Source organism: Culex pipiens, chromosome 3 (genome assembly GCF_016801865.2).
Source record: "Culex pipiens pallens isolate TS chromosome 3, TS_CPP_V2, whole genome shotgun sequence".
NCBI lineage: Eukaryota > Metazoa > Arthropoda > Insecta > Diptera > Culicidae > Culex > Culex pipiens.
The window spans coordinates 175,230,310-175,243,427 of NC_068939.1; the positions used below are offsets into that span (position 1 = coordinate 175,230,310).

At 34.5% G+C, this 13,118-nt stretch overlaps 1 protein-coding gene across 5 annotated transcripts in view; it reads right to left on the bottom strand.

The window, feature by feature from the left end:
• Positions 1-13,118, bottom strand: part of LOC120419245 (putative transcription factor capicua) — a 74,391-nt gene that overhangs the window by 12,142 nt on the left and 49,131 nt on the right. For 3 of the 5 annotated variants that reach the window (XM_039581899.2, XM_039581902.2, XM_039581898.2), the window contains exons 9-14: positions 12,921-13,108; positions 6,302-7,185; positions 6,028-6,239; positions 669-917; positions 397-596; positions 180-321 (exon numbers count right to left, since the gene is read on the bottom strand). In XM_039581899.2, coding sequence (XP_039437833.1) covers positions 180-321; positions 397-596; positions 669-917; positions 6,028-6,239; positions 6,302-7,185; positions 12,921-13,108 — 1,875 coding nt within the window. The remainder of the gene's footprint in view (positions 1-179; positions 322-396; positions 597-668; positions 918-6,027; positions 6,240-6,301; positions 7,186-12,920; positions 13,109-13,118) is intronic. The other 2 variants (XM_039581903.2, XM_039581900.2) reach the window with 2 other exon arrangements.

Genomic DNA, 13,118 nt, shown 5'->3' on the forward strand with positions numbered 1-13,118 from the left:
GGATTACCTTCGCGAAACCCGAGCGGGTAAAGATGAGAAGAAAAAAGAAGAAGTTTACTGTACAATAATAACCCCGCGAGAATTCAACTTCAAAACGTAGCGGTGGCGTTTCGAGATAAAACATAACATAAGAAAAGGAAGCAATAGTATTTTTCAAGCACGATGCTTTCGCTTCTTACCGGCCCCGAGGTGATCGGTCGGCGTCATCGGCCCCGCAGAGTGCGGCGTGAATCCGGGCGGCTGGGCCATGTACTTTTGGCGGACCTCGCGGATCTTCAGCTGCAGCTGCTGCTTGTTCTGGAAGATGTCACTGTGGGCGAGCTGTGCGGGACAAAAAAAAAGGAAGGAAGGTCGTTGTGAGGAGTTCAAGTTCCGCGGGGGTTGAAAAACGCGTACCTGGAAGTTGTTGGTGGCCTGGGACGACGGGAACATGCCGTGCTCCTGGAACAGCTGCATCACCAGGTTGCGCCGGTGCTCGAGGATCTTCCGGTGGCCCTTCTCCTCGGCCGAGTTGACCGACCGGGCCGACGGCGTTTTGGGCGTCCGCGGGGACCGGTCCGCACTGTCGGCGGCCATTTCTACAACGGAGAAGAAACCTTTGTCCGATTAGTCCGATAAAGGTCCGGGAGAGGATCGTGAAGTCGACCACCGTCGGCAATGCAAATTACCTTTGTACTGTTCCATGTTAAAGTCCGGCCCGAAGAACCGGTTGCCGATGATGTACGAGCTGGACGGAGTGGCCGTCGAGGACAGCGGCGCACTGCTGTCCGAGGTGAGCGGGGGCGGTGGGAGGGGAGGATTGTGTTGCTGTTGTTGTTGTTGCTGCTGCTGATGTTGGTGCTGTTGTTGGGATTGTTGCTGATGCTGATGTTGTTGTTGTTGCTGATGTTGCTGGTGGTGATGATCTTCCTCGATAGCTGGAATAAAAAAAAACGAGTTGATTGCAAAATTTGTGTTTTTTTGGGACAAGCTATTGAACATCTTAATTTTTAATCTATCATCGCCAAGGTACGACTGAAAATCGAGAAAATCTCGACATGTGTGCCAAGCTTGTTTTAACTTTTGTTTAAAAATTTCTAAATTTTATAAATTTCCAATTTTTATAAAAAAATTAAATTTTAAGACTTAAAAAATTTTCTTGACAAATCCATTAAAAGAAAATCCAATTACATCAAAATATTTTTTGTTATTTGACCATTTATCTTTCGTGTAACATGGCTAATTCAAAATGTCACCCTGCCAAGTACAAAAAACTCGTTATTTTAAAATGAAAATCAACTCGCCTCTTTGTATTCATAGTTATGACTTCTGCTAAAACGCTCAACCAAACCACAACGAAAATCTAGAGTTTTTTTTTAAATAGGTCCTATAAACATATGACACACAATAGCTTATAGGCCCTTTAATAAAAACTCTAAAAATGTTTGTTCTCAGTACCTCTCTATGTTATTGCAAATTGGAGATTCGGCAATTAAGTATCGGAAATCGGCAGTGACTGTAAAACTATTTTTAACTCTTTTTTATATAAAAAAGTTTTTTTTTTTCGAAATTAAGATTGTTCTATCAAATCAAGCAGTGCGTGGCCGAATGGTTACGCTGTCCGCTTTGTAAGCGGATGATTCTGGGTTCGATTCCCATCTGCTGCAACCTTCCATCGGATGAGGAAGTAAAATGTCGGTCCCGGCCTTGGTTGTTAAGCCGTTAAGTCATTCCAGGTGTAGGAATCGTCTCCATGCCATAAGTACAAACAACACACCAAACCAAGCCTACTCCGGTGGAATCGCAATCCAAAGGTCGTCAGTTCAAACACTGGGGTGGAAGGTTCCTTGGAGTAAAAAGAGGTTTGGGTGCTCTCCCCATTCAAGCCTTCGGACTCCTAGGTTCGAGCAGAAACTTGCAATAGAGACCACAAAAGACCCGGGGGTCGTTAATGTGGATGGTTTGATTTTTTTTTATCAAATCAAGCGTCCCATTTTACACATAAGTTCCTTTGACACCAAATTTCTATCTCTTCACAGTTTTGAGCTACAAATCCCCTACAAATAAAAATAATTTTATTAAGTAGAATTCAAAAATAAAATAAAAAATCTTGAAAAATCAATTAGCTGTCTTTTATTTTTTTTTGGGAAATCTACAAAATTCAGGTAAAGAAAATTTAAAAACTTCAGAAGCTAATAAAATTCAAAATTCAAAATCTTCAAAAATAAAAAAATAAGTCTTGAAACTTATTTTCATTAATTGATAAGGCCGTTGCAAATATTTTTTGGTCGGGGTCGAGGGGGAGGGCAAAAAAAATATAAAAATTGAAATAACAAGCCATGGTCTCAACATTTGAATCAAAACAGTTTTTTAAAGTGCATTTTACACCTTCCCAGTTGTTTTGCAATCATTAGTTTTCAAAATATTCAAAAGTATTGAAGAGATTTTGTATTTTTTGCCGAAACGTTGAAAAATATTTGCATCGGCCTAAACTACAAAAATTAAAATTAAAAATTAAATTCAAAAAAAAATGTAACATATTTCGTGTTATCGACCTTTCCTTTTTTATTTTTTTTTTCGGGGTTGGTATTAGTGCATTATCTACCTTTTCTCTCAACTTTTCAAAAATATTTTTGCGGGGCTGCTTTTTATTTTTGAAGTTTTTTAAAGTCGCAAAAAATATGTTTTTTCGAAAAATGCTAATAACTTGAAAATAAATTTAATAATTTCCAATTGCAAATTTGATTTTGCATCCAAATAGATTTTTGTAAATTTCTTCACAATATTTGGTTGTTTTTTCTTCAAAAACCATAGTTGTTTTTCGAAATTTTCGTATTTTTGTAACTAGTACCATCCTAGCGCAAAAGATGCCACAAGAGTCCCCAAAAACATACCTTAACAGTTGGGTCCTAGAAATAAGCTTAAATTTGTGAAATTATTGTTCACAACGATAAAGCAAATTTTTCTGAGTGCAATGACCCTTTGAACGACCGCAAAGGGTCATTGTACTTCTAATTTTATTTATTTTCATTTTTAGAATTTTTTGTGTTCTTTTTTAGAAATTTATAATTTTGATTTTTTTTTATTCCAAACTACTAATATTTTTTTTTCGAGATCTTTGCATTTTTTTTAAATTTATAATTTTTCTAAAATGTTTATTTTTGTTTTAAAAATTTTAAATTTATAAAAAAAATAAAAACATTTTTTATTTTTGGAAATATTTTAAATTTTATAAAATGTATTATTCAAAATTTAAAGTTTTTTAGATTGTTTTTTTTCAAGTTTGAATTCACTAAAATTCAAAAGATTTTTGGATTAATCCAAACATGCTAAAAATGTTTCTAAACGCAGGGGAATGCATTTTAAATTTATTTCAGTTGATTGCACTTGAGAGCGGCCGTGGCTGACTGGTTACGGTGTTCGCTTTGTAAGCGAATGGTCCTGGGTTCGATTCCCATCTGGTCCCAACGAGAAAGTATAGGAGATATAAATCTTGAAACTATGAACATGAACGAAAAATCAAAGTCGCTCGAGTCGGGGTTCGATCCCCCGTCCTTTTTTTTTTCTTAATCATTTATTTGGCTTCTTGTTTTTAACATTTTTGGGCCAGGTGTTGCGTCAATGGTACACTACTTTTTCTTCAATTTTCTCCTTGCTTTCTGAACGCAAAAAGAAGAAGTTGAAACTTTCAACTTGGGTGGTTGAAATAAATTTTCGTAGTCGATTGTGTCCATCAAACTTTCGATCTTGCTTGGTGTTGTTATTTGGTGTGGATTTTCTTCTTCGATGCTGGTGTCGATGCCGAGTTTGGAGGTCTGCTTATCGTGCTCAATTGTTTCGTGCGGGAGTGGTTTTTCGGTTGGATTCTTTTGTTGTTCTGCGTCTAGTGGTGTGTTGCTGGTATTGGTGTTCTTCATCTATGCAGTGTTACATTTTTGTCCCGTGTGCAATTTGCTGTAACAGTATCGGCATGTTTTGATTTGGCGATTGTGCTTTATGTACGCTGTTTCTTTTTCAATTTCCAAAAAAGAAGGTATCGGTGCCACGATTTTCATCCGCACAACCCTCACACCGTTAGGGATGCCGGGAAAGAAATCCTTCCACACTTCATCACGGATTGATAGCACATCTCCATATTGCTGGAGATGAGATGCTATCAGATGGTTGGCATTTGTGGTGGTAAATCGTGCACTTTTACCTCTGTGGCACCGTCTTCCACAAAAATGGGGATGAAGTACTTTTTGTTCTGGTGTGCTATGCTGTGTTTCATGTTGTGTTCCTGAGAAATCATGTAGGCTAGCTGGGATTGTTGCGGTCTCGATGATCACTTGGCTCCTGGAGATGTTCCATTGCAGGTTATGTACAGCAGAAAAATCCAGCTGAACGTCCTTTGTGAGGAATGCTTTGATTTTGTCGATATCTGGAGCTACTGGTAGGACGTTCATGTCCACAACCAGCGAATTCTTGCGGTAGGTCGTCATCACAGATGGTCACTTGTGCGCGAACAATATATGGCCTTGGGCCACGACTGTCTCACTTATAGAAGGCGAAGAGTAGCACGAACGCGCGATACACGTCCGCTATGGCTGGTGTCTGAGTCTCGAATGATCCCCCGTCCTTAGGATTGGTAAGCAAAAATGCTAACCACTAGGCCATCGCGACTTGGTGAGCTATGACTGGAATTAGGAATACTGTTACTATATACGCGCTGGGTCCTTGTCCATAGGGACGTGGCGTTACATCGTGCTGCCATTTGGTTTTTTGAAGTGCAAGAGTGGAAAAGTGCTGAGTCATCGTCTAAAAATAGACGGCGTCCTATCTCGCCCAGCAAAATGAAGTCGATAAAGTAGTCGGTTTCGATGGAGAAAAAGTGGAAAACGTGGTCTAAAAATAGCGACGTCATCCCCCTATTTGACAAGGGTTCAGAAGTTCTAAATAACGTTTGAATCCGATTGGTGCAAACGTTCTTCAGGGCGGGGCTTGTCGATAAAGCTGATTTTACCTCGCGCTCGGCTAGCCAGCGTAGAAATAGGGACGTGGCGTAACATCGTGCTGCCATCTGGTTTTTTTAAGTGCAAGAGTGGAAAAGTGCTGTGTCATCGTCTAAAAATAGACGCCGTCCTATCTCGCCCAGCAAAATGAAGTCGATAAAGTAGTCGATTTCGATGAGAAAAAGTGGAAAACGTGGTCTAAAAATAGCGACGCAATCCCCCTATGGGTCACCGAAGCTCTGCAGAGCTAACACCTTCCAAATGCCTATGCGAGTTATTTGCATGTATAGAATGTAGATCTAAAAATACATGGAAACAACTCAATTTGTAAGAAGCGACCGCGTGGTCCCGTTTGGTTGGTTGCTTACACACACACACATACACACGCCCTCTTTTTGGATGATTCTACAATTTTTTTTTTTTGGTTAAACTTTGCGACTATTTGTGATATTATTGTTCACAACGATAAAGTTTATTTTTGTGAGTGCAATGACCCTTTGAACGACCGCAAAGGATTTTTAATTCAATTTTAAAAAGTTAACTTCACGGCCCTTCTTGACCGAAAAGGTCCTACTTGACAGCTCGTTCCAAGGGGACCATAGTTGATCCATCGAAAATATGTTGTCTTGTCAATAATTTTTTGTGCGTTGAATTGAAAGAAGTGATCAGAAATGGTTTTCAATCGTGTTTTTTACCGTTGTACATACATTTTTTTCATAGGGCTTTAGTACCCAATTTTAAAATTCTAAAATTCTAAATCTTGATTTGAGAGTTCAACTTTTAGTGACAAAAAGTGAAATACAAATTAAGATTTTTTAAACCTAAATATGTTTTTAAAAATCAGGTGGAAACATGTTTGCTTTCGGAACATTTTTGTGTCCCGTTTCGATTTTACACCAATGTGTTGGTTGCCAAATTTGTCGACTTGCCATAGCATTGTCGTTCGGATGCCACATCGACAAACATCGTAGAGAAGTGCGCTCTCCAAACTTCGACCGACGTGCCTTCCAAGCGATGATGCCATGGGAAGGGCTTACACTACATTTGTTTTACTTACGTGTTTTAAGCTGTTGTTGTTGCTGCTGCTGATGCTGGTGGTGCTGCTGTTGCTGTTGCGATTGCTGCTGTTGCTGCTGCTTCTTGCGATAGTTTTGGGTAAAGACCCGCGGCGACGATGGCACTGAGATTGCACTGGGCGATTGGCACTCTTCCGGTTTGAACTGGGGCAACGTTTTGAACTTTTTCTCAAAGTCCACCGTTCGGAGCACGCTGCAAAATTAGAACAGAATAAGATTAAATGTGACTTGGGCATTTCGTTGCTTCGAACTCACTTGTCCATGTCGTCCGGTTTGACCTTTTTGAAAAAGTTCTTGGTCTTGGTGGTCGGCGAGATCTGCGGGCTCTGGAAGTCGTCCAGGAAGGCGGACGTGGGCGTCGGCAGGGCCGACGGTGGCATCTGCGTGGCCGAGAGTGGCGGTCCTCCGTCGCCGTCGGAACCGACACTGCCCGTGGGCGACGAAGCGCAATCGCCGGCCCCGTTGCTGTTGGTGCTCATTTGGCGCCGCTGCAGCGGGGCACGACCGAGCTGGGCCGGAGTCGGGGCCAGGATGAACTTTTTGCTCTCCGGTGCCTGGTCAAAGTCGTCGTCGGTCTCGTCGGAGGCCACCGGGACGGGCTGGTCAGCCGAGAGTGGTGCCACAGGAGCGCTCGAGGAGCACGAGTTGGGCGTGACGGGAAGATTGCGGCCTCCCCCTCCCCCGGGACCTCCCGGCGATTCCGGTGGTTCCTGCTTGATGCTGATCAGCTGCTGCTGGGGTTGCTGCTGCTGTTGCTGCTGGTGGTAGCCCTGTGTAGTGTTGGCGGCGGTTGAGATGAGAAGGTTCGGTATCTTTCCTTGTATCAAATATTGTACTGGTTGGAGTGTGTTGGTTGTGGTGGAGGTTGTACTTGATGATATGGCTTGCTTCAAGTGCTGTTGCTGTTGCTGCTGCTGCTGACCCTGCGTGGTTAGTGCGTAAGCGGTTGAAGCTGATAATCCTGGCACGGTGGAAGAAGTAGAAGAGGAGGAGGAGGAGGACGAGGAGGAAGTTTGGGACGATGGGGTTAGGGAGGCGGACGAGGACGACGACGACGACAGGGAGGTGGACGGGGAAGCGTAGAGTTTTGAGCGATCGCTCAGGGCGTATTGCTGGCTGTCGGGTAGGACGAATGCAAACTGGAATCGAGTCAGAGAGAGAGAGAGAATGGAAAAAGGTAGAAACAGTTGAGGACCAGATCGATGTTAAAAAGATGTGAAGAAAAGGGGGGAAGGAAATGTTAGAATAAGCGATTGCGGGATTGCAAGTCACCAAAGCTCTACCCGATCGTCCTGATTGAGAACTCTTAACCCTCTACTGCCCAAATTTTTTTTTCGAAAATATTTATTTTTCCCGTGTTCAGGAGGTCATTTTGAGCAACTTTTGTTCTTGTTTATGTTTACTTTACTTTTCTTGTTTTATGTTTTTCTTGTTTCATTTATAGTATTTTAATTTGTATTTATCTAATTTAGTTTATGTTTGTATTTGGTAGTATTTGGCCTACTCTACCACCTAATATAATTACATTTCGCCTATCTAATTTTTTCATGTTTTTACAGTCACTTTTTCAATTTTTTGCACGTTTTTCACATTTTCTGCTATAGAATCGCACCATCATCATTTAAATTGCAAAAAAATGCGTAGAGGCATAGTCTGGGACACTACAAAAATTACTGCATACTTCTTTTTATTGAAAATATAGGAAATGTTAGTAAAAAACACTGCCAAAGTTGACCCCTAAAAAATGAAATTTTTAAAAACATTGGCAAAGTCACAGAAAACAAGTTTAACTTTCAACCCTGAAATTTTCTAAAATTTGAAGAGTTCTTCTTTCCAATGCTTTTTAAAGATCAAAAATCGGTTGGAAAATTGATTTTTGGCGATTTTTTAGATCGAAGCCCGTCTAAAGGCGGGGTTAGATTGTAGAGGGCTAATCCTTACAACTTAATAGAAACTTTGTCCGGCCATTCCTTATGACCAAACCATTTTTTAATTTTATTTATTTTTATTTTTAAAATTTGTTGTGTTCTTTTTTAGAAATTTATAATGTTGAAATTTTTGTTTTTGATTTCAAATTACTAAAATCTATTCTCTTGAGATCTTTTATTTTTTTTTAAATTTATAATTTTTCTGAGATGTTTAAATTTTTTTTTAATTTTCTAAGGCCGATGCAAATATTTTTAAAAGTTTTTGTCCCTCGGCTCTGGCCGGAGTCGAGGGTGGGAAAAAAAATAAAAAAATATATAAATATTAAAATAACATGTCATAGTTTCAACATTTGCATGGAAAAAGTGTTTTAAAATGTATTTTACACTAGTTCAGTTGTTTTGCAATAAAAGTTTTCAAAAAATGAAAAATATGACGAAAACAAACATTTTAGCGAAAAAAAAACTTTAGCGATAGTAGACATCGAAAATTTTCAAAAATTCAAAAGATTTTCAAATCAACCCAAACATGCTAAAAATGATTCTAAACGCAGGGGAATTCATTTTAAATTGATTTTAACTAATTGCACTTAAATTTTCATAAGAATATTGAAGTTTTTTGAAAAAATATTTTTTTGCCTCCTGATTTTTCGGGCCAACTTTTAAGGGGGAAGGGGGGGGGGGGGGGATAAAGCTTTAAATAAAATTTGTACCAGCCTAATTTATAAAAAAAACATTTATTTTTTATTTTTGTAGATATTTTAAATTTTTTTAAATGTATTTATCAAGATTTCAGCTTAACGATAAACGCCTGTGGTTCCGTTGACGAAACCGCAAGGTTTAAGAGGGCCACATTATAAGGTGTGATTCAACTTTCAACTTTTTTAATTGTTTTTTTTAAGTTGTGAATTCACTAAAATTCCAAAGATTTTTGGATTAATTCAAACATGCACAAAATGTTTCTAAACGCAGGGGAAAGCATTTTAAATGTATTTCAGTTGATTGCACGTGAATTTCCATTAAAAATTTAAATTTCTTTGATTTTTTTGTCCATTAATTTTTTTGGCCATCAATTTGTTATGAGGTTTATGGGTCATTACAGGTCAACTGGGTACACTGGGAACGTTCTGCGCAGAGTTCTGCGCAAAATCAAACTTTTTTCAGTAATATCGCAGTATCTCGCCAATAGTTCATTTTAGTTTGAGGTTTACATTGATTATTATGTAAAATTGTCCGAGCAACACGATGGTGAAAAAATAAATATAATAAAAATATAAGGAATTGGTCAAAACTGAATTTTTCTACTTAAAACGTTAAAATATAGTATTTAAGGGTTTAAATTTTAATTTTATCGAATTCCTTGGACAATTTGCTATAAAATGCAACCTTTAGACAGATTTTTTCTCAAATAGTTGCAAAGTTATGATTAAAAGAAAAAAAAAGTTTTTTTTAGAAAATCGGTGCCAACAATAGAGGGATGGTCCAATTAGCACCAAACTTGGGATTTCTGTTAACAATCGATAGATGAACGTTCCAAGTTTGGTCGAAATCGGTGAAGGTCGAGTCCAAAAGTGTACTCAGTTGACCTGGAATGACCATTATACATTTTTAAGCTTTTAAATTTACTTTTAAAAAATGCTGACTTTAAAATGTTTCAGGATTTTTGCGGTTTATTTTTAAAATTTAATAAAATTATCAATTTAAAAAAAAAAACAAAAACAAAAAATATCAGATCGTCAAATTTAAATTTCCAAAAAAAAAGTATCCACGTGGTTTATGGATGGTCCCTTTCATAATTTAATTATTTCATGATTTAAGAATTTCTTAATTTATTAATTTTCTAATTTCATATAAATTCATAATAAATTCGTAATTTCGTGTTTTTATTATTTTAGTTTTTCTAGTTTTAGAATAAAGAATATTCTGTTTTTTTTTTTATTTGAGAAAATTAAAATTATTGATTGTGTGGTGTGCGCGCTTGAGGTTCTTTGAGAAAAAATAAAAATATTCAAAAAGTTAAATTAAATGGATTAAAAATGTTTATTCAAAAACTTTTAACAACAATTCTTTATTATAAACAAAATGAAGAAATCATGAATTCAAAATTTCATAAATAAAAAAAAATAACAGGAAATTAGAAATTCTTTAATTCTCAAGCAAGAAATACTAAAGTTTCAAAATTTTAAAATCATAAAAGTACGAAATTATGAAATTCTGAAACAGTGAAATTATGAAATTAGAACATTAGAAAATTATAAAATTAGGCTGGTACGAAGAATGTTTTGAATGTTTTTCTTAAATTCTTGAATTTATAAATTCTTGAATTTATAAATTCTCGAATTCTTAAATTCTAAAACTTTTAAATTCTTTAATTAATAAACTCTCAAATTCATAGATTCATAAATTCCTAAATTCCCAAATTCCCAAATTCCCAAATTCCCAATTTCCTAAATTCTAAAATTCTAAAATTCTAAAATTCTAAAATTCTGAAATTCTAAAATTCTAAAATTCTAAAATTCTAAAATTCTGAAATTCTAAAATTCTAAAATTCTAAAATTCTAAAATTCTAAAATTCTAAAATTCTAAAATTCTAAAATTCTAAAATTCTAAAATTCTAAAATTCTAAAATTCTAAAATTCTAAAATTCTAAAATTCTAAAATTCTAAAATTCTAAAATTCTAAAATTCTAAAATTCTAAAATTCTAAAATTCTAAAATTCTAAAATTATTAAATTCTTAAATTCTTAAATTCTCAAATTCTTAAATTCTTAAATTCTTAAATTCTTAAATTCTTAAATTCTTAAATTCTTAAATTCTTAAATTCTTAAATTCTTAAATTCTTAAATTCTCAAATTCTTAAATTCTTAAATTCTTAAATTCTTAAATTCTTAAATTCCTAAATTCCTAAATTCCTGAATTCCTAAATTCCTAAATTCCTAAATTCCTGAATTCCTAAATTCCTAAATTCCTAAATTCCTAAATTCCTAAATTCCTAAATTCCTAAATTCCTGAATTCCTAAATTCCTAAATTCCTAAATTCCTAAATTCCTGAATTCCTAAATTCCAAAATTCCAAAATTCCAAAATTCCAAAATTCCAAAATTCCAACATTCCAAAATTCCAAAATTCCAAAATTCCAAAATTCCTAAATTCTTAAATTCTTAAATTCTTAAATTCTTAAATTCTTAAATTCTTAAACTCTTAAACTCTTAAACTCTTAAACTCTTAAACTCTTAAACTCTTAAACTCTTAAACTCTTAAACTCTTAAACTCTTAAACTCTTAAACTCTTAAACTCTTAAACTCTTAAACTCTTAAACTCTTAAACTCTTAAACTCTTAAACTCTTAAACTCTTAAACTCTTAAACTCTTAAATTCCTAAATTCTTAAATTCTTAAATTCTTAAATTCTTAAATTCTTAAATTCTTAAATTCTTAAATTCTTAAATTCTTAAATTCTTAAATTCTTAAATTCTTAAATTCTTAAATTCTTAAATTCTTAAATTCTTAAATTCTTAAATTCTTAAATTCTTAAATTCTTAAATTCTTAAATTCTTAAATTCTTAAATTCTTAAATTCTTAAATTCTTAAATTCTTAAATTCTTAAATTCTTAAATTCTTAAATTCTTAAATTCTTAAATTCTTAAATTCTTAAATTCTTAAATTCTTAAATTTTTAAATTCTTAAATTTTTAAATTCTTAAATTCTTAAATTCTTAAATTCTTAAATTCTTAAATTCTTAAATTCTTAAATTCTTAAATTCTTAAATTCTTAAATTCTTAAATTTTTAAATTCTTAAATTTTTAAATTCTTAAATTCTTAACTTCTTAAATTCTTAAATTCTTAAATTCTTAAATTCTTAAATTCTTAAATTCTTAAATTCTTAAATTCTTAAATTCTTAAATTTTTAAATTTTTAAATTCTTAAATTTTTAAATTCTTAAATTCTTATATTCTTATATTCGTATATTCTTAAATTCTTAAATTCGTAAATTCTTAAATTCTTAAATTCTTAAATTCTTAAATTCTTAAATTCTTAAATTCTTAAATTCTTAAATTCTTAAATTCTTAAATTCTTAAATTCTTAAATTCTTAAAAACTAAAATTCTTAAATTCCTAAATTCTTAAGTTATTAAATTCTTAAATTCTTATATTCTGAAATTCTAAAATTCTGAAATTCTGAAATTCTGAAATTCTTAAATTCTTAAATTCTTAAATTCTTAAATTCTTAAATTCTTAAATTCTTAAATTCTTAAATTCTTAAATTCTTAAATTCTTAAAAACTAAAATTCTTAAATTCCTAAATTCTTAAGTTATTAAATTCTTAAATTCTTATATTCTGAAATTCTAAAATTCTGAAATTCTGAAATTCTTAAATTCTTAAATTCTTAAATTCTTAAATTCTTAAATTCTTAAATTCTTAAATTCTTAAATTCTTAAATTCTTAAATTCTTAAATTCTTAAATTCTTAAGTTCTTAAACTCTTAAATTCTTAAATTCCAATCTGTGCATCAGCTTTAAGTTTGATCTGAAAATTTTGAAAATATGTTAATTCAAGGGATCGTGCATAAATGACGTGGCCCTCGAATTTGGAATTTTTCAGACGTTTGAACATTCTAACACTCCAACTCCCTTTTAAAACGGTAATTTCAACTCGCAAGTTCTCGTTACGATTTTTTCCAGTGATTTTTAAGGATGTCTAGATGTTCCTAGAACTGTGCAGAACTCGATTTGATCAAATCTGTATATTTTGCAACAGAAAATATCGTTCCAACCTTATTCTGCGCGTGTAAAAAAAATCGCTCAAAATTCCGTGTAGTAGTAAGGACGAAGTAAGGATGTGAAGAAAAATGTTTTGCCATCAAATAAAAAAAAAGCTTATTTTTGAGTCAATTGGACGACTTTCCAGTAGCACCGTTGCTCGGTCGGCACATCGCCGTCTGGTCTGACTCACCTGCGAGTTGTTGGCGTTGACGGCAAACATAAACTTTTGCCGTCCGGCGGCCGCAGCCAGCAGCTGGTTCGGCGTCAGTATTGCTTGCTGCTGCCCTCCTCCATTCTCCGCGGAGAATTGCTGTTGTTGGTGGTGGTGCTGTTGCTGCTGCTGCTGCTGGAGTCCCATGGCCGACGGTGACGGCACAACTGTTGAATT